At 45.3% G+C, this 21,108-nt stretch overlaps 1 protein-coding gene across 9 annotated transcripts in view; it reads left to right on the top strand.

Annotated features, from left to right (window-relative positions):
• The window catches only part of MYRIP (myosin VIIA and Rab interacting protein), a 340,832-nt gene that overhangs the window by 272,328 nt on the left and 47,396 nt on the right, over positions 1-21,108 (top strand). For all 9 annotated transcript variants that reach the window (XM_070577185.1, XM_070577181.1, XM_070577182.1 and 6 more), the window contains 2 exons: positions 1,816-1,969; positions 9,605-10,242. In XM_070577185.1, coding sequence (XP_070433286.1) covers positions 1,816-1,969; positions 9,605-10,242 — 792 coding nt within the window. The remainder of the gene's footprint in view (positions 1-1,815; positions 1,970-9,604; positions 10,243-21,108) is intronic.

Genomic DNA, 21,108 nt, shown 5'->3' with positions numbered 1-21,108 from the left:
CACCATTAACAGGCCACTAACTGTCCTCAGTTGCTGACAGTCTAGTGACAACACCAGGCAAAAATCAGTTGTTTGCAAAGGAGTGCGGTGTAGCACAAGCATAGAGGAAGCCCAGGACCCGAGCCCAGCTTAGGGAGGGGGTTCCCACAGACCATGGCCTGCTTGAACTGAATGCACACAGAATCTGTCACATTGATCAGTTGGGGAGAGCTCGTCGGCCCCCGGGCTGTTACCCTTTGACCGCTGCATCGAAAGGCTGTCTGGAGGTGCATCGTGCTCTCTTCTGTATTCACAGGGATGGGAGGCAGGTTGTGACCCTTGGGACACAGCTTAGAGGGCTCCATATTTGTTCTGCAAGCCCATCTTCCTCCTAGATCAGTCTCAAGGTCTTGTGGAGGGAAGCAGAAGAGGATTCCTACAACTCTTTCTGAACCGGAACTGGCCTGCACCACCCTCTCCAACAACGCTTGCCAGATGCCTTGTATTTGAGGGCTCCTGGGTGTGGCCTGGCCTGTGATGATGGACATGCTGCACCTTGATCCTCAGCTGTCTCTGTGACTTTTCTCAGACTAGTTAACCATCCTTCAGGGCGAGGCTACTGAGCGCATTGTTCTCTCCTCAAACTCTAATCAGTGTTGTCACCCAAATATCCTGATGCTGGTGTTTGCTATTTTTCGTTGGTATTCACAAACACCTTTTTTTAAGTTCCCATTTATTATGCATTTACTGTGTGCAGGGCAAGGTTAAGTTTCCACATCTCTCAAGAAATTAAGTCACTTGGCCAAAGTGTTGTAGCAGAGGTGGTATTGGAGCCCAGGTACAGCTGACTCCACCCACCCCAGGACCCTGCCCACAGCTCTCTGCAAATGCTCCCCTTTTGTCTCCTATTCTTAGCACCTGTGGTGGGAGAGGAAGAAAGTTAGCAGGATGAGCTGGTTTCTCCCTGGGAGAGAAGGCAGTGGGGCTGTTGGTGTTGAGGCCTGCCAGCAGGTGGCAACAGACTGCTTAGGGGCCTGAGTTAGAGGCAGTCCTTTGTTTCAGATTGTAGTCATAGATGCTTCCAGGGGCTTTGCCCTTTCCCTCGGCCTATCAATATAAAAAGAGTAAAATAAATCACCCATAAAAGATAATTCCTTCATTAAACGACAAAGGAAAAATATTGATCTCCTTCTGTTTGATGAAATTCTTTATATATAACATTTGAGCTTCAGATTCTCTATAGATATTTGTAACATATATATGCGATAAAATTCAAACATGTTTCCTGACATTTGAAATCTCATTTCTACCACTTCTCCTTTGGTTAGTGTAAATTTTCCTTTCTTTACTTCAGACGCTAAATGGGAATATGTTGCAATAGTTCTAAGCTTGTGGACTGACCATACTTGGCTCACTTATGTATTGTAGCACTTACGCTGTGCTATAACTTTCTGTTTACACTGCTGGAACTCATAGGTTTGGAGGTCTGCGAGGGGAAGGTGCTTTCATTTTCTATCACACACACTTGGCCCTAAGATATCTTGGTTGGGAGAAGGGCTTGGTAAGAAGGAGCCGTATGAGAACTGGCTCTGTCAGATTCCACTATGACTCTTACATCTCATAGTCCTGGCCACTTTGCAATGGAATAGATGGGGAACCATGTGTGCCATCGTATAGCATTATGTACTGATTTGTAGCTTTTAAGCCTCAACTCGAGAAAAGCCAATACCATCAAACATGTCTTCTCCACACTGTACAGTGTCGGCTGGAAAGCTGAAGGCACCCCTCCCAGTGACTGTGCCTTCTGAGTTCTGTGCCCCTCTTTTCTTTCCCCAGCGGTCCCAGTCTGCGTTCTCACTCACCAGAGAAGATGCCCTGAAGACCTGTTCGCTGGAGGCTACATCGAGGCAGCCGATGGACCAGAGCCAGCAGCCAAGGGAGGAGTCGGCCTTGCCCAGCTGGAAGAGCGTGGACAGACTGGAGGAGACAAGTAACTGTTTTAAGCAGCGTCTGGTGGGTTTGTGGGTTTCAACAGCGCTGTTCAGAGGCTTCTTGGCCATTGCGTGGCCTCTCAGCTCTTCCTCCTGTCAGCCTGAGTGGGTAGGTGCCCATTTGGGGCAGCTGAGCCACCAGGTCATGAGGCCTCTAGCACAGCATTCAATATGTAAGGCGCTCATATTCTCTGCCTGAGCAGTTTTCCTGCTGAGACGGTGGGACAGTGGGGGACTCCTGGGCAAGTGTGTTACAATCGCTCAACAGCAGAGCCCCACTTCAGCTTCCTGTTCTCTGTGGACTAGGAGAACATGCCTCGTGTAGGCCAGCAATGCTAATCTCACCGAGCATGGCGTTTTAACATTCAAAGGGATGTGAGTCCCAGCACGGGTCTGGTTTTGTGAGTGTCCTTGCTAAAACTGACATATTAGTTAGGGTAACACTCGCTGCTATAACAAGGAAACCAAACATTTAGGTAGCTTAACACAGTAGTTCGCGTTCTCATCGCCCAGCGGTGCAGCACGGTGTCCCGGCCGTCGAGGCCGTCAGAGGCCCGAGGCTCCTCCACCCGCCTGCAGCGCAGGAGCCCTGGCGGCCGCTGGGTCCGCGGCCGGGTCTTCGGCTTCAGCCAGCAGACGGAGGAAGAGGGAACGGAGAAGGCAGCGAGCCTGCTTCCTAACCGCCTCAGCACGGGGATGGCACACACCGCTTTCCCATCCATGGGCAAGAACTAGTCACATTGCCCTACCTCGCTGCAGGGAGCCTGGGAAATGTAGCCCTGGCTGGGCAGACGCACACCAGCACCACGGCTCCGCCATGAGAGGGGCGGGGGCATAAGTCGTTGATGGGCAGTTGGCCGTCCCTGCCACATCTGGGGGCGGCATTGCTGTTCCCTCTTCCTGCTCCTTCTCCTAGAATCTCCTACCTCCACATAGGGCAGTTGAATTGCCTTTCCAGAGACTCCTCAACATCTACGACACACGGTCCTTTATAAAACTGTCGAGTCATATAATACCTGACAACTAAGAGGCTCAAATTAGCTGAGTCACTTTCCCAAAGTCATACATCAGAAGACTTGTGAGACGCTTGGAACCAAGTGGGTAACAGCCGAGAGCCTTGACATCGCCCCCCCGCCACCCCGAGTTCAGGCCAAGTAGTCTCTTGGGCCCCATGACTGTAGGAGAAAAGATGCTCAGACCACACCAGCACAGCTCGGTTCTTTCCTCCCCTAAATACACATGCCACATGCCGTATAATGGAAGCTAGGCACATTTGTCCTCACAAGAAGAAAGCGTTGTTATATACAGCGATGTTATATGTCAGACCTAGACCCATTTCCTGAACAACAGCAACAAATTAACAGCAAAATATTGGTCTTAGAAATATCCTTTTAAAGATTGTGCTATCATTTGTACTCTGTAAGGGAGACAATTTAACTAACGGCTATATAAACAAATTTTATGGTTATCAGTGCAGAAAATCAAAAATCATTAAATATTTTTTAACAATCATTTTAAGATTTTCCAAAAGAAATCATTTTCATGCTGACCTGTTAGTACCAAATTGTGGAGATTCTGTGAGCACATGAAATTTTCTTTATTTGTGTATATCGCTTTTTTGTTTTATAGTGCATTTTTCCTTTCTAGATATGCTTTTCTTTCCCCCCACTGCCCAACATATCCATATTCATTCATTTATTCATCTTCTTTCTCTATCTCTCTCTCTCTCTCACCGTGGATTGAAAATTCCCACAGAGAAGGGACTTTCAGATTCCACAGGGCATATAAGAATATCATATAATAGATCTTCAATAAACAATAATAACCACCTTTTAAAATCACTGTATGGTGTACAGAGTCCATCTGAGCGCACTATTTTATTTATTCCTCGAACAGCGTTGCTAAGCACTGTCATTGTGTTGTGTGACAGATAAGAACCTCAAGGGACAGGGAGGGTAAGTGACTTGTCCAAGATCCCACAACTAATGTATTCCCCAAACCCAAACACCAGGGCTCCAGTTTGTAGGCTTTTTCAACTAGTGCATGATGACAAGTGTCTCTCCATTGTAAAAACAAGAACAACAAAATAGCATTTCAAAATTCAGACGTCCAAACACAATTTGCAGGATATTATAAACTCTTCTGAAAGACACTCCATTTCACCAAATAGTTCCCCACTGAATTATGAGCATTCCAGATAAATTTGCAAAGGATTTGGGCTTTCTAAACATGATTTTGTACCCAGTTTTCTGTAAAAAAAAAAAGGGGGCACCCATGTATAATTTACCAGTTGTATACAGATAAACATGAAACTTAGTTCAGCAGCATCACACACGCAAAAAGGTTTCAAACTGTGCTCTGAAATCCATGCATCTCTCAGGGTGGAGATTTAAAAAAATAGGTATAAAGCTCTTGCATAGAAAACTGCTGTTTTTTCTGAGCAGTGCTCAGCTGTGACATGCTAAAAGGTCCAGGCCTACCCCGGAGGTCATGAAGGATGTCTGATATGTTTAGCAGGAAGCAGATGATTCCCGGGGCATGGCTGAGTCTCAGCGGAGCAGAAATGTAGAACAGAGGAGGCCCAGAGGTAGAAGTCATCTCCGAAGGTTAATGTCCACTGAGCTATTTTCAGCAGTTCTGTTTATGCCTCAGGGGAAGGGTTGGTTCCGGAGCCTGTCAGTCCACAGTTGGGGTCAGTCTTAGGGACACCGTGGGCTGAGTAAACCACAGCAACTCCCCTTTCAGTCTGGACAGGCCTTACAGCAGTTAATGAGTTTTGCCCAAACCACGTTTTCATTTTATAGACCTTGACTGAGCATCTAGTGTGTGCACAGTGTGTGCTCAGTGCTGGGGAGTAAACATCAGGGGACTGGCCCTGCTCCTGAGTTGCTCACTGATTGTTGTCCGCACAATCACGAAAGAGTGAGAATTGGAGAAAGGAGAAGGCAGAGAGGAGCAGGGTCCCAGAAGGATATTCCCAATGGCCTAAGAGAATGTGGTATTGGAGCCCAGATACAGCTTTGAGCAGTTCCGACAATGCAGCTTGACAACCCAGGTTTTCATGGGGTCAGATATTCAGGGAGCCATGTACACTTTTGCTGAGATAAAAGTTGGCCAACTTCTAGCTTCCCCAGAGGAATATGGCAGCCCAGAGTTATAAAAGGCAGGAGAAGAGAGGAGGCGGCAATCGGCTGAATCCCAGCCCTCCATATAGTGGGTGTTGGAGGCAGGTCCAGGGCCACCTTTACAACACAGTCAACCCTGGAGCCAGGCACAGAGTGGCATTACCAGCAGCTTTCCTTCTTTGGCTTCTTCCAAGGCCCCAGGAGAGGCTGCAGACAGCAGGGCTCACAGAGAGCCACACATCGAGAGTCTGCCTAGTCTTGCCCCTACGGCCTGTGGGTGCCTGTGTTCATTAACAAGTAGTCTTGACAAACCCAGGATGGGTTCCAGAACTAGCCAGGGTCTGCGGGTACGGCAGTGAAAAAGATGTGGCCCTGCCCTCCAGGAGCTCACCGTCAGAGTTGAGGTGCAAGGCAGACAAGCAAGAAAATAAACTAATAGAGTTTGTGTTAAAAAATAACAGCCTATTTGCAAAGCTCAGAGAACAAAGTAGCCAGCTCCTCAAGGAAAGAAGGCCAGGGATGTCCCACTGAGAAGCAGCATGTGAGTTGGGTCTCTAAAGATGGTCCACAGGGCAGACTTAGCAACTGATTGTAAGGCCCAGAGGACATACCTCTCCCCGCAGAGTAAACACACTCCACAGCCAGGGCTGAGTTTGCTCTGCATGGTGTGGGTGTCTCTGTTTGCAGACTCTGATATGCAGATCTGCGGACCTGTAGTTTATCTGTAGGCAAGCCCAGGAAGCACAGAGAGGGACATGGGGAGATGAGACAGGGAAGGGAAGGCAGGCAATAAATGACTCGTTACCAAGCAGAGTGCCCCCGTGGGTGCCTGGAGCATGTCCCCAGTGGGGAACTCCAAGAGCCAGCAGAGGACACTGTGTGCACCTGCCCGGCCGGCAGGGGAGCAGGGGTACTTATCCATAGCTCCCCCAGCCATTGGTGGAGGGCTGCTCCCAGGAGGCTGCGGATCCACCCTGCCCCTTGGGCAGCCAGCGCAGGCTCTGGTAACCAAAGCAAGCCTCAGGGAAAAAGTTGCAAGTGCTGGCAGTTGGGAGCTCGGAGGGTGTACAATGAAGCAGTGAGGGCCAGGCTCATGGGAGAGCCACCCACAGGGTTAGCTACACGGAAAATCCATGTTGCCACTTACTGACCATTAATAGCTTCACTGAGCAAGAGCCTGAGCCTTTCTGGAGAAAGGCAGATGGTCTCCCTAGTCCTTGCCTTCTGCACCACCTGACTGACAATCTTGGGACATGGCATTGGGAAAATGCCAGCAAAATAAGCCCGTTTTTCCCAAAAGACCCACTGTTACCACCACACCAAGTAGAGCCCATTACATGTAAATGGTAATAACACCCCAGTTAGCCTCTCTTCTGAATGTTTACACGGTCAATGAAAATAGTTATCAGTGTTTCCCGGTGTCCACAGAGCACTGTACTTGCCAGGACTGTTTCAGAACCACAGCCCTAGTGGATTCAGATGTTGGTTGAACGTTTTTTCCACTCAGTGACCCAGTTCCACTTCTACTGCCTGACTGCAGCCCAGGCTGGCAGGATGACCAGTCCCCTTTCTTCTGAGTCAGGAAGTGGGGATTTAAGCACAGTCCTCTTGGGAGCCTGAGGGCCTGGGTCCTGCCTTCCTCCTGCTGCTCCCTGCACCTTCAGTGTCCGTCTCCACCATCTCCACAGCTCACGTGGTGAAGCCCCAGTGGCTCCTCAAAGACCTCATCTCCTCTGCCCCTCTTTTCCTAGAGCACTTTCTCGTCTCTGCCCAGACATGTCCTGAGTCCTCCTGGTCTGATGGCCTGTTTGCCTCATTCCATCCAACTGTGTTCTGGCTGGTCACGCACATGGCTGAGCCCTCCTCCCCGAAGACAGGCCCCTGTGGCAGCACATTCTCTGTCACCCACTCTGTCCCGGAGCCAGCTTATACAATGGGAAGAGCACAGGCTGCGGAGTCAGAGGGCCTGAGCGGCAAGCCTGCTCACCCATTTAGCAGCTCCGTGAGTCTCTCAGCCTTGCTTCTCCCATTGGTGCAAAGGGCATGGCTAATACCTCCCTGGGTCGCTGTGAGGAGTAAATAAGGTGATACTCATAAAGTGTGTTACACATGCCTGCTCAGAGCAGAAGATAAATTCTTAATCGCTCTTTCCCTCTTACCCAGAACTGAGACTGCTTTAGTGCAGGGCAAAGAACAAGAACTTTGGATTTAGGCAGATCCAGGGCTGAGCTCCAGTTATGTATTGCAATTACCAGCAGCTGACCTTGATCAGAGAGCACCTCTGAGCCTATTTCCTGACCTCTCAATGGAACGATGTGACCCTCCTGGGCTGGCAGAGGATTATTATGAGACAACATATGGAAAGAATTGGTCACAGTGCCTGCTGCACTGAGGACCCTTTAATTTTATTATATGAAGCAGTAATCATTTAATTGGTGGAAACTGTGTGTTCTCAGTAGCATCTAGTAGGACCCTGTCTCAATGTCCTGCCACTGCTGGTGTCCACACACAGGTTGGGGAATGGTCCCCTCCAAAGCCCTGGGGCTCTCATCACCCATCCCCAGGAAGCCCTGCAAGTTTCTTAATAAAGGAAAACAACTTCTGTTGGCGACTGCTGTGCCCGAGGCCACAGGGCTGGGCCAGGTACCCAGAGCTAAAGGAGAACCATGTCATCTTACCCCCACTCCCCAGGGACATGGGCAGAAAACATTTTCTGTTTGCCTTCAGCAAAAACAAGACAAAGTGACTTTTACCTCCGGGCATGCAGATCAACCCTTGGGACCCAGCCACTAGTCATCACAGATACTCTGGGCAGAACTGAACCCCCTTTAGGCCAATCCAGACCATGACCCCAGACTGAGACCCGCTCCAGCCTGCCTTCAGACGGTGCTTTACTGCCGGCCAAGGGCTTCCATGGCACAGTCGATAACAAAGATCTGCCTGGAGCCGGGTGGAGATGCACTCGTCCCGACGCAACCAGTTACAGGCTCTGTGACCTTTGACAAGTCACTTAACTTTACTCATCTTTGTTCCCTCCTCTGTAAAATGAAATTGGAAATACCGACTTCTTTCTGCCTCAGCTCCTTTCCAGAATGAGGCATGTGCCTTGAGTTGAAAATAAACTTACATGCTGAGCAGGAAAAACTCTCCATTATTCCTCTACTACTCACACAAAACACATCTGTGATCAGATGTGTGTGTGTGTTTTTTTCCCGTATCAGCCAATTCTCTGACACCAGCTGCGTGTCCTACGATTCAAATCAATTCTGACCCTACCTCACTGGAGTTAGTGTCAGATCCCTTGGTTAAAGGTTCAGTCCCACGTGACTCCAGATGCCAACTGCAAGTCCCTGGTTGACCCCTGTGCTTTTGACTGACAGGCTGTAAATTGGGGTTCCCATGACCACTTCCTCAGGTTCAGTAATTTACTAGACCAGCTCACAGAGCTCAAGGAAACTCTTACTCATGTTTACTGATTTGTTACCTAATAAAGGATACAATAAAGGATGCCGATGAATAGCCAGATGAAGAGGTACATAGGGCAAGGCTCAGGAGGATCCTGAGCACAGAAGCTTCTGTCCCCGTGGAGTTGGGATGAGCCACTCTCTCGACATGTGGACGTGTTCATCAACCCAGAGGATCTCTGAACTCTGTACTTTGGGGATTGTTATGGAATCTTCATCACGTAGGAATGATCAATTATTAAGTCATTTCCCAGCCCCTCTCTTCTCTCTGGAGAATGGGGGTGGGGCTGAAAGTTCCAAGCTTGTAATCGTGGCTTGGTCTTTTCTGGTGACCAGCCTCCATCCTGGAGCCCACCAAGAGTCGCCTCACTACAACAAAAGACACTCCCATTGCCCAGGAAATTCCAAGGGATTTAGGAGCTCTGTGTTAGGAACTTGAGTCAAAGACCAAACATTAGAAGAAACTGAGCAGAGACCACTATGTCTATGTGTGTGTACATATATATCTTATTATTTCACACATGCCGTCTCACGAGGCTGTGGTGAGTGACACTTGTAAAAGTGCCAAGGGCAGGACATGTTAACCTGTGAGTGGGCCAGGGCGGATGATGGAGTCATCTCCCCTCTTGGTGAAGGGGAACTGAGGATCTAAGAGATAAAACCATGGCCCAAGGCCAAAGAGCTAGAACCTGGGGCTGCCAACAGCAACCCTCTCCTCATCACTTCTACACCCAAGCCAGCCTAGGAAGGAGGGGGCAATTCTGAGTAGACTGAAGTGACCGAGAGACCCAGGCAGACATTAAATAGGAGCCAGATCTCCAACTTTCTCTCCATCTGTGAAGCACTAGGGCCCTGTGAGGTCTCAAGGGACTTCCAGGGATGTTTAAACTCTGTCGCCCAATTAGTTTGCTCTCCTGGACTTCCTAGAGTCAGCTTCTCTCCAAGACCCCCATAAGCCAGTCATGGGGAGGTGACACATGGCAACCTTACCTTGCTCTAGGTGATAACGGCCCCTCTCTGGTTTCTCTCTCCCTCCTGCCCACAGACCTGGCCCCGGTTTTACAGAGCCCTGATGGGAACTGGGTGGCCCTGAAGGATGGAGCTCTGCCCCCCACCCGCCTACTGGCCAAACCTAAGAGTGGCACGTTCCAGGCCCTGGAGGCGGCCTCCAGTGTGGCATCCGCCTACGATGAGATGGGCTCTGACAGCGAAGAGGACTTTGACTGGAGTGAGGCATTGAGCACGCTGTGCCCGCGGCCCCGGGGCTTGCCCAGGAACACCCAGCCTCTGCCCATGCAGGCCCAAGGCTCAGACCAAGGCCCCTCAGCTGCCTCCGCCTCTTCTGGGCTCTCCCCCAACCTCGAGGCCATGTGCTCCGACTCAGAGACCTCCTCAGCAGGCTCTTCCCGGGAAGCTGGGCACCGGGCCAGACTGTCCTGGTTACAGAGGAAGGCCCCCAGGAACCCCGCAGCCGAGACGGTGAGCCTACAGGGAGAGCTAGACGTGAACTTCAACCTCCAGGCAGCCAGCAGGGAGACCTCGGACAGCAGTGAGCCTGAGGAAGCCCCCCACGCTGCAGACCGGCGGGCCAGGAGGTGGAGAAGGGCCCGAGGGGGCTCAGAGGAGCCAAGCAAGGAATTATCTTCCCCCAATGCCCATCCGCTGGAGCTGGACACACATCAGGTAATAAAGCTGGGTGCGTGCAAGCACACACACACTTTCAGTAGGGTGTGCCCTCCTCCAAGGAGGAGTGGCATAGAGAGTCCTGGGTTCAGCATGCATAGATCCAGATTCCCATCTTGGTTTGCTGCTAAGTAGCTGAGTGACCTAGACAAGTCACATCAACTCTCTGGGGCTCCATGTCGTCCTCTCTGGAGATGAGAGCTTAGGGTTGAAGGTGGATTTGCAAAGTGTGGTCCCCAGACCAGCAGCATCAACACCACTTGGGAACTTGTTAGAAGTGCAGGTTCTTAGGCCCTGCCCCAGGCCTTCTGAATCAGAAACTCTGGGGATGGGGCCCAGGCATCTCTGTCGTGACAAGCTCTCTGCTGTGCATTTAAGTTTGAGGGCCACTGACTTAGGGTTAGGGGTATGGGATCTACAGTCAGCCAGCCTGAGTTCAAATCCCACTGTGTGACCTTGGGCAGGGCATCTCTCTAGGTCTCGGTTTCCTCTTCTGTAAAATGGAGCTAATATTAGAACCCACTTCAAAGAGTGGTTGTGATGAGTGAATAAGAGGATGTTCATAAAGCACTGAGCTCTGTCCTAGACGCAGCACAGGGCTCAGCTAATGTTATTTCAATATGATAATTCAGAGCACACTTTACTAACATTCTGTGATTCTTTAGTCCACATCAGCCCCTTCTCAGAATCTTCAGTGGCTCTCTCCCCATGGTTTAATTCATGAACCCCCTTTCAGAATGTGATTAAAGCTACAGACTCTCTCTCTAGAAAAATGCACCTGCACACACACACTCACTCACTCACTTACTATTCTACTTACAATTTCAGGTAGTTCTTGGACCTCCAACCAGATTAATTTTATATTCTCTAAATACACCCTGTTCATTCCCAGCTCTATGCCTGTGATCATGCAGTGTCCCTGCCCTGCCTCGCCTCTTCCTGGCGAAGTGCTGTGATCACCATAGACTGAATGCCGACCTTTGTGGAGCCCACTCTGGCCTTCCTCTGCAATATTTTCTAAACTCAAAAGTGACACATGTAGCTTGGAAGATTAAATGACCTTATATAAGAAATAGATTGGGGGCCAGCCCTGTGGCCGAGTGGTTGAGTTCGTGCACTTCACTTTGGTGGCCTGGGGTTTCACTAGTTCGAATCCTGGGCACGACATGGCATTGCTCGTCAGGCCACGCTGAGGTGGCATCCCACGTGCCACAACTAGAAGGACCCACAACTAAAATATACAACTAGGTACTGGGGGGATTTGGGGAGAAAAAAGCATAAAAAAAAAAAAAGATTGGCAATAGTTGTTAGCCCAGGTGCCAATATTTAAAAAGAAAAAAAAAAAAAGAGATTGCGATATTTAAAAAAGAGAGTCTGAAAGATCTAGTTGTGTTGCCTCTGCCTTCTGTAGACGTGTCATCCTTGCTCACTCTCAATACTTTCAACTTGACCTTTCAGGCTCCTGGAGAAACCACACCCACTTGCTGAATGTCATCGCACCTCCCCCAGTAGCCAGCTACCATGCCCTGCATTCTTAGTTTGGGTTCTACCAAAAGCAAGTCCTAGGTTGAGAATTTAGATGTAGGTTTATGTGAGAGGGGACACCAGGAAGCCCAAGAGTGAGACAGGGAAGCCACAAAAGGCCAGTTAAGGTATGCTATAGGAAACAGGGGCTGCATCCCACCAGGGACCCTCTGAGAAGCCATGTGGATCACAGCTCAGAATTCTCCCACTAGAAGACAGGGAGCAATAATCCACAGTCTCCCATCTCCCAGTGGTAGAGAGTGGTCCCATGCAGGGTGGGCATTAACATTGTACACAGCCAGGTTTGCATGGATGGTGCCTGAGAAGTCCCTCAGATGGAGAAGAAGAGAGAGACCCAGGTCTGAGGTGGGACACTGTCAGTGGGCCAGAAACTGTCCCCCATAGCTGCAGATAATTCATGTAGGTCCAGGGGAGACAGGCTGGGGCATCACCAGCATCTGCTACAATGACCTGTGAAGGCAACAGCCAGATCCCTGATCCTGGGGCCCCCATGAAGATAGCTGTGGACTCAGAGGTCCTCAGGTCCTGCCTGGCCTGCTAATGTATTGCCTAGAAGTCCTGTATATGGTCTAAGCTCTCATTTTCTCCTTTGTTAAGCAAGATCATTACAAATCTACTTCGTGGATTGTTGCGATCACAGAGTAGAAATATAAAATTCTGTTCAATTTTGAATCATTATTATCTAGCTCAGGTGGAGAACTTCTCTAGAGACTCCGGGTGACTTGCCTCAAAGGGATATTCTTGAGGGTTGTCTGCATAATTCACTTTCAGGTATAAGATGCCGCGTCTCCGCCACAACTAGGTGCCCAAAGCTTCCTGTTAATTCTGAGGTGGTTTGAAAGTTGTCTTCTGGTGTTAAGCTTTGCAAGGCATCGACGGGGAGAAGGCAGGGACCAGCAGAAAGGCGCTGGGACCAGCGTGGCCTCGCTTCCCTGGCAGTGTCCTCTCCTGCCCACTAGGTGGCGATGGTGTTGCATTTCCAGAGATTTCAAAACCCTGGTCCTCAGCATCCTCCCTTCTAGTTAAACTACGGCAGTTATCTTCTCAGAAAAAAAAAGAGAGAGAAATATATATATGTATTTTTAACTCTTTGCGAACATTTTAATTATATAAATAAATAAATATAATGTAAAAATGTTAAAATATACAAAATAGTCACCCTTTACCACAACCCTAACTCCCTGTCATCCACCACAACAAATGACTACAGTTGTTTGTGTGCATTCATATACCTATAGTATATTTAGAAATGTAGCTCTGCAAATGTGTCTGTGTTTTAGCAAAATCGGCATCTTACTCTTCATCTTCTTCCGCCTGTTTCTGTTAACAGTTAAGTGATAGAGACGTCAGCGCCTGTCTACACATAGGGCCTGCAGAAGATTGCGTCTTGACGGTCCCCAGGGGGAGCGTAGGAGTGGGAGCAGTCTGTCCAGGATGCAAGCAATAAGGCTGCATTGCCTGTAGAGAATTTTAAAACAATAATAAGTTCAATAAAAGTTCGTCTTTTTATTATCACCTTGCATCGTGCACGGACAGTTCTAAGCAATGGTAGTGACAAAAAACTGTTCCCTTCCGGGGCAGGCTGCTCTCAACGTCCCGCCCCACCCCCTTGCTTTGCAGTGGTCCATGGTGGGGAGGAATCAACAATCGATAGTTCCCATAATGATGGATATTTAAGATCTTTGCAATGTTTGATGTTACAAAACAATACCACAGAGAATATCATTGTGCAACCTCCTTATACAAGTATGAGAAGTAGAGTTGCCGACTTGAGGCGTATACGGATCTTTCATTTTAATGAATAGTTACCGAATTAAGCTCTCAAAACCTCATAGCAATTTCCTCATAGCCATAGCACAGTAGGAGTGTGTTTTCTCAAATTGTCAACAATACTTAGTGTTGTCAGTCTGTTAAATTGTCACCAACGTTATGTGAGGGAAAATATATTTCTTTTTAGTTAACATTTTCATAGTTACTACTGAGATTGAGCATTTTTCCCCAATATTTAAAGCTACTTGCACTTTTTCTTCTGTGAAAGACATATTTATATGCTGCTTCTATTAATTTACTGGACCATTTGTCTTTTTCTTATTGATTTTTAGGAATTAGTTTTATTTTCTAATTATATTGTAGATTTTAGTTCTTTGGTGGTTACACATTGAAAATATTCTCCCTTTGTCACTTTTGCCTTAACTTTATATTTTACACACAAAAATTTTTGTTACATATAATTTGTCAATTATTCTTGTTAATAATAATTTATCAATTATTTCCTTTATTTTTTTTAATTCAGTACTTTGTTTAAGAAGGCTTTAAATCCAAGGTTATAATAAATTTTCCTATTTTTTCTTGATAATTTATACTTTTGTCTTTTACATTTAGCCCTTTAGTCCATCTGTACTTTACTTTTCTGGGCAATATGAGGTAAGATCTAACCTTATTTTTTTCAAATTAAATATTTGTACCCAATCATTATTAAATAATTCATCCTATAGCTGCTGGCTTCAGATGCCCCTTTAATGTATATTAACCTTCTTTAATTTCCATGAGCCTGTTTTTTTTCTATCTCTGTTTTGTTCCTTTGATCCAGAAGTCCCGTTTGCATACAAATAGAATTTTATTTTAATTATAATAACTTTATATTTTCATATCTGATAGATGGTCCTCCCTTCACTGTTGTTTTTGTTAATGATATTTTATAAAAGTCTCTTGCTTTTATCAATCCTTTACTCATATAAATGATTTTTGCAATCTGCTCTTCAAGTTGCAAAAAACATCTTTTTAAGTTTTGATTGGATTGCTCCAAAAGTATTTATCTATCGGGGAATAGTTTATATCATTATAATATTGAGCCTTCCCATCCAAGGTTGTCAAACTTGTCTCCACTTATTTATTCCAGTAAAGTTTTATAGAATTTTTCCAAAGTTCTTATACTTTGCTTGTGAAAAGCATGTTATACATTTTGTTGCTATTGTGAATGAGCTCTTTTTTGTCTACTACATGTTCTATTTGGGTTTTGCTGGTGTATAGAACACTATCGGTGTTACGTTTATATTTTATAACTTAGCACTCCAATAGATTCTCTCATTAACCCTAACAGTCTTTCAGATGATTCTCTTAGCTATTCCAGGCCATGATCCTATTGTCTTCAAGTAATATTTTTATCTTTTCCTTTCATTATTTATACTTATTTCTCTTGCTTGTCTTATTGCACTGGTGACATCCTGTGCCACACTGTGACGTGGCAATGACATCTAGCATCCTGTCTTTGGCTGCTGTCCTTCGTCACTTGACTCCAGCGTTTCACATTAGGTGTGATGCCTCCTCTAAGTTAGCAGACATTACCAAAATAAGAAGGATCTGTCTATTCCCAGCTTCCTAAATGATTAAAATCAGGAATGTGAGTTTTATCAACTGCTTTTTGGTATCTATTAGGATGATCATATGATTTTTCTTCTATAATCTGTTAATTTTGTAAATCACATTAATAGATTTCTTAATTCTGAATCATCTTTTCATCTGTTGTGTAAATCCTATTGGATTGTGATTCCTTTCTATAAAAACTGATTTCCATTTGCAGGTTTCCATTTTTATGCTATCTTGTTTAGTTTTGGTGTCAGGTTATACTAATGACTTGACAAGTATTCTCTTCTTTTTACTATTTTCTAGAACACTTTAATGATATATAATTTTCTGAAAGTTTAGAAGAATCCAGCTATAAAGCTATTCAGGTCTGCCCCTATTGAGAGACAGACCCAGATAATTTTATAGGTGAATTGTATACATGAAATATTTTATGTATTAAAATATGTGTAAAACATAAATATTAGAAAACAAGAAAGTAAAAGGAAGATATTAATTAATGTAAAAGCAAAAACAAAAAAAACTCTTGAGATTAATTAATAAAATAAAGCCTTGCTCATATATATGTATATAACATCTCTAATGAATTTTCCCTCAAAGGCAGTTCTGTTTGCATCCCACAGGCCTTGGTATGTAGTATGCCCGTTGTCAAACTTTTCTAAGTAAATTATCATTTCCAATGTGATTCTCATTTCAATCAAAATTAAGGAGTAATTAGAAGGGTAGATAACTTTTTGCTTTGTTTTTTGTTTTGTTTTGTCACTAGTTTTTAGTGTTATGTCACTATGAGCAATAAATATGGCTTATGTGATTTTGCTGTTGGGAATTTGTTGAGATTTCCTTTGTGACCTAACACGTGTCCAATTTTTGTGACTATTTCATGTGTTTTTGAAGAGAACACATGCTCTCCGTTTGTTGAGGAAAAGGCTATATGTACATATGTACGTTGTTCTGGGCATTAGCAAGACAGACAAGGTCCTGCCTCCTGAAGCTCACGTTCATTTGCCTTGTTGTCTGTGAGTCTTCATTTGCCTAATTCTCTACCCTTATTTACTGTTGTCTTCTTCCTTCCGTGGTTTCCTTACTTTCTGTCTTTTTAGATTCTGGTGAGAAGTCTACACAGAAGATGCAGCAATGTGTGTCTCTGCCATTTCACTCCCTTCTAGACCCTTCAGCTTGCGAGCCATGGTTAGCAGATAAAGCCAGCTGAGAGCAGAAGTCCTTCCCCACATTCTCAGATGTTATCCTTGGCCTCAACTCTCCCTTCACATGTTACTTTGCACATTGAGTCTCTGTGTGGTCTGCTATCCTAGACTGCTGGACGCGTTCTTCTGTCCTCCAACACCAATCTCCTGCTGTCACAGGTGGGATGAAATCTGTGGGTCAGACTCTCTTCCTCCAGTGCTCTGCAGTCGATATTTCACTGCCTCTTGGCATTTAGTGTTGAATAGCAGCCTGCAGACAGCCTAGCTTTTCCCTTGTCTATAACATTTTTCTCTTCTCTTAGGCGTTTGTTTGATTTGTTGTGTCCTTAAGAAGCAAACATTTTGCCAGAATGGCAGGTGTGTGCTCATTCCGTGCTGCTGCCCATCATACGTGCACACTTAGGTATTTTTTCAACTCAGGACTGTTTTCTTCTGTAATGGTGATTGTTACTTCTTCCAGGCCACCCATACTTCATATGTTGAATCTCCAGTCTCTTTCTCCCAGGTCTGCGATCTCTTATTGTTTTCCCATTTTGATCTTTTCCTCAATCTTCTGGGAAACCTTCCCAATTTGTCCTCCACATCACTCTTTTGTTTTCCCAGGATTAATTCTGCTGTTACTATCTTCAAATGCAGGTCCTAATCCTGCTGCTGTGTTGGCGCTTTTCCACAATCTTTTGTCTGTCTCATCAATCTCTCCATTTCATCTCATCCTGTAGTCTTTTAGCCTGGGTGCTTATCGTTTCTAACTTTCTACACCTCTTCATTGACACTGCATTGTTACACCCTAATGAAAACACAGAACCACTATCACATTGTGTCCTGGCTGTTAGTAAAATGTACATGACGTCTTCAAACTAACTTTTGTTTCCTTTGCTCTGCAGTATTTTTCCATAGGATCCATGTTAACTTTTTCTGTTAGTCATTCTTGAATGAGGATAATGCTACCCACACCCTTTTGTTTGCCAAAATCTAGCATCCTCATATCATTTCCCCTCTGCTAGCTTAAGATAGGAGGGTTTTACTACTCTCATTGTTTTGCTCTATGTTTCTTTAACAGATGACTAAGAAGCGAGCCGCAGTACTGAATATGCATATGTTGAATGAAGGAATGAATGAATGGAAAACAACAAAAACCATTGCACACTTCTACATGGTTTTGGTAGTCTCCACTTGCAGGGCTTTACATTTCATGACCACACCTCCTAGGAGGCAGCATTAGCCAATGGCTAATTCTTCCTTCTACTCACTTGGATGTTTTGGGGAGATACATTTTCTAAGTAACCATAAAGTGGGGCAGGATTAAGGGAGCGGGAGTAGGGCTTATCTTTGAATGCTTAAAAAGCCCCACCACCACAATAGAAGGCTCAGACGTTGTGTTTTTCTTTGTTTGGTGTTTATTTCATTTTGTTTTATAGTGAGTATTTTTCTTACATTCTAGACCAGGGTTTGAGGTTGGGAGACTATGAGGGGAGGGTCAACAATCATTCTGCCTACTTATAAGAAGGAGAGAGTAGACAGTCTTCAAATGCATTTTTTTTTTCAGTCCATTTCCAAGGGCTTTGTACTTAGTGAAAATTTTTCCCATCCATTTACTGGCAACAAGCTGACGTCCATTACTTTTTCGTTATATAGGTTTTCACCTTTTCTGTATCTTCCCACACAATTTTGGTGGAAAATTTGGAGAGATTGTAGAGAGATGTTTGCCAGATGCCATTTTAATATGGAAACCTGCTAATTAATTTTTCGTTGATTGCGACTTCAGGATTGCAGAAGGCTGCTATTTTTGTTTCCTCTGACATTTCATTTTTGGTTGGACTCATTAGTGGAACTTGTTTCCTTGGGTACATTTGCCCTCTGTCTAGCATGCTAGGTCCTAATTATTCTTAAAAGATGTGTTTAGAATCTTGCCACATTGAGAAGCCACCAATTCTTTATAACTAATAGTCTGTAAATCTTCCTTTATTTGATGTGTTTATGCCTTGCTACAGAAAAATTTAAAGTAGTTTACATAAATATTAACATGAGAAAATGAAGTCAAAATATAAGGGAAAACCAGGTTAGAAAAGATAAAATGAAGCCAGGAGTAATGCTAGTTCACAAAATGGATGCAATGAGATCCTAATCATGGGCTAGATATACCAAAAGTTTGGCTCCGAGTAGAAGACAAGAGAAGGAGAATGATGTGAGCAATTTCCTGAGTCATGGAAGCCATATTAGGACATAAACCCATTTCTTAAAGGATGCTGCTCCCGGAGCTGAAGACCAAGAGAAATTTATCCCACGGGTCCTTGTGGAGAGACTGCAGAATTCAGCAGCCTGCACTGTAAACTGCTGCAGATGACCAGTGCATCATGGCAGGCACAGTTCATTCAGGTCAGATCTATGAGGGGCCAAAGTACACTGAGCTCTGCTGGTCTGGGATGCTCCAAGATTAAGTTTTGGGACATGTAGAGGAGCAGACGGCTGCCTCCCCAAGTCCCCGTTCATGAGCGTTGCGCAGCTCTGAATTCAAGGGGATGCTGTCTGACAAGTGCTTGCAAGACCATGTACGTGGGGGTAGTATGACACCCTCCATCCTGGGAATATTGAGGCACCTGACAGGACCACCTACCTCTGACGTGTGCCAAGAGAATATCCCCAAGCAAGCCTCTATCTACACAAATTGTATTTGAATTTTGTCCGGTACACAGACCGAAGGGTGATAATTCCTGCCCCAACCCCCCAATTCTTCACCATTGGTTTACAATTGAAACCGTTCCTTAAACAAAAACTTAAAGAGAAGACAATTATATGGTGGAAAGTGGGACTGCTCTAATTGAGACATAGCTGTCCTCCCACTATGCCCCTTGCTCCCACCTCCACAGCAGCCTGAGCAAGTACCAGTAATAAGCTGGAAACAGTTTAGAGCAGGGGTGACCAACATCCCTCAACAGAAGACAAATCTTAGTCAAGCATCTGTCAAGTGATTCCCCCTGAGCACAGAATCACTGGGTATGCCCTCCAGGATAAACTGGTTGCAGAGAATAGGTCTAGAAAACAATGAGGTATTTGCTGAATAACAGTGCTGCTTTTTTTTCTTTTTTTTTTTTTGAGGAAGATTAGCCCTGAGCTAACTGCCACCAATCCTCCTCTTTTTGCTGAGGAAGACTGGCCCTGAGCTAATATCCAGCCCATCTTCCTCCACTTTATATGTGGGACGCCTGCCACAGCATGGCTTGCCAAGCGGTGCCATGTCCACACCCGGGATCTGAACCAGCGAACCCCAGGCCGCCAAAGCTAAACGTGCAAACTTAACCGCTGCACCACCAGGCCGGCCCGTAACAGTGCTTCTTAAAGGTTCATGTGTCATAGGCCCTTTTGAGAACCTGATGAATACGAAGTCTTCCTCCCAGCGAGGGGGAAAAAATGTGCATAAACACAAGCACTCAAAATTTTGCATTCAATATCAGGGAGTTTGGGGAGCTGGGTTAGAAGCCCTGCTGTGTCGGAATTTTAACCAGGAGTCTGTTGGATCTTAAGGATCACCCACTAACAATGATGACTTTAGTTTTTATAATAGTTAAATTGTAGCCCTTCTTTGGGGCAGATGTTAAATAGCAGGCTACCTATCGTTTAAGGCTTTTCTTATGTGTGGCAATCAAAGCATGTTAACTCCATGAAGAAGATGTTGAGTTCTCTATTCCATCTGGCAGGGACCCAAGCCTAGCTCACTCAAAACGGAGAGCAAGTCATTAGGAACAACAAAAAGAAGGGGATGTGGAACACCTCAGTCCCTCGACCCCAGCCCCTGCCCTGCGTGTCATCACTTGTTTGTTCAGGAGACTTCCTCCTGATTCAGACTCTCATGCCGGCACTGAGGTCCGGTCCTGAATCACTATCAGTATCCAAGAGTTATGTAACTTAGCCTACACCCAATTCCAATCCAGAGTCACAGAAAAAAACAAAGATAAAATCCACTATTAATGCTGTTTTATTCCTAAGAGATTTCGCCACAAAGTAATAGACCAATTGTGGTCAGTATGAAAATAATTGTGTCTTAAAGGTCTGTTTCTCATGTAAATGTTGATCTGAGAAGTCCAGACTAGTGATTTTGCAGATATTTTTTTTTTTACGGGATTGCATAATTCTGGGGAACTAAGTGGCTGCCCTTGCAACAAATGGCATAGTCTAATTCTGTCAAATGGGAGATTATAAAGGGAAAAAAACAGATGAAGGGCAGAGTCCATCAGTCAGAGGGAATTTGGGTTCGGGGAGAGGGAAATGTGCCCCAAATTAGATTAAGGTTTTATTTGTTTGTTTTTAAATCAATTATATAATATGAAAAACTCAGAAAACAGCCTGGGATCCGTACCAGGACAACTGACCCATAATTATAAATGCTAAAAATAAGCCTTCCAGATGACATTCAGGTGCTACGTTTCCATAACCTCCTTCACCAAATTCATCCCCAAGACTGGTCCCCATATCTGTCATCTCTGCAGTTCCACTGGCCGAATTCCGGACCTTCCACATGGTGGGGTTCCCCTTGAGGCAGGAATAAATATATTATAATATTAAATTCAGTAAGATTCCAGGTGATGTCTTCCCAATTCCACCATGTTAAGTTGATCAAGGATTTGATGTGTACTTTTGTGTGTGTGACTGTTCTTATCACACCAGTTATAAGAAAAATAAGTGTCTTATTCACCAGGGTACAGCATGAGAATAAAACTACTTTTAGATTAATAGCAACGTGTTGGGGGGAGACAAA

Source organism: Equus przewalskii, chromosome 15, assembly GCF_037783145.1.
Source record: "Equus przewalskii isolate Varuska chromosome 15, EquPr2, whole genome shotgun sequence".
NCBI classification, from domain to species: Eukaryota; Metazoa; Chordata; class Mammalia; order Perissodactyla; family Equidae; genus Equus; species Equus przewalskii.
The sequence above is the reverse complement of the archived record's forward strand: the minus strand, read 5'-3'. Positions and strand labels throughout refer to the sequence as shown.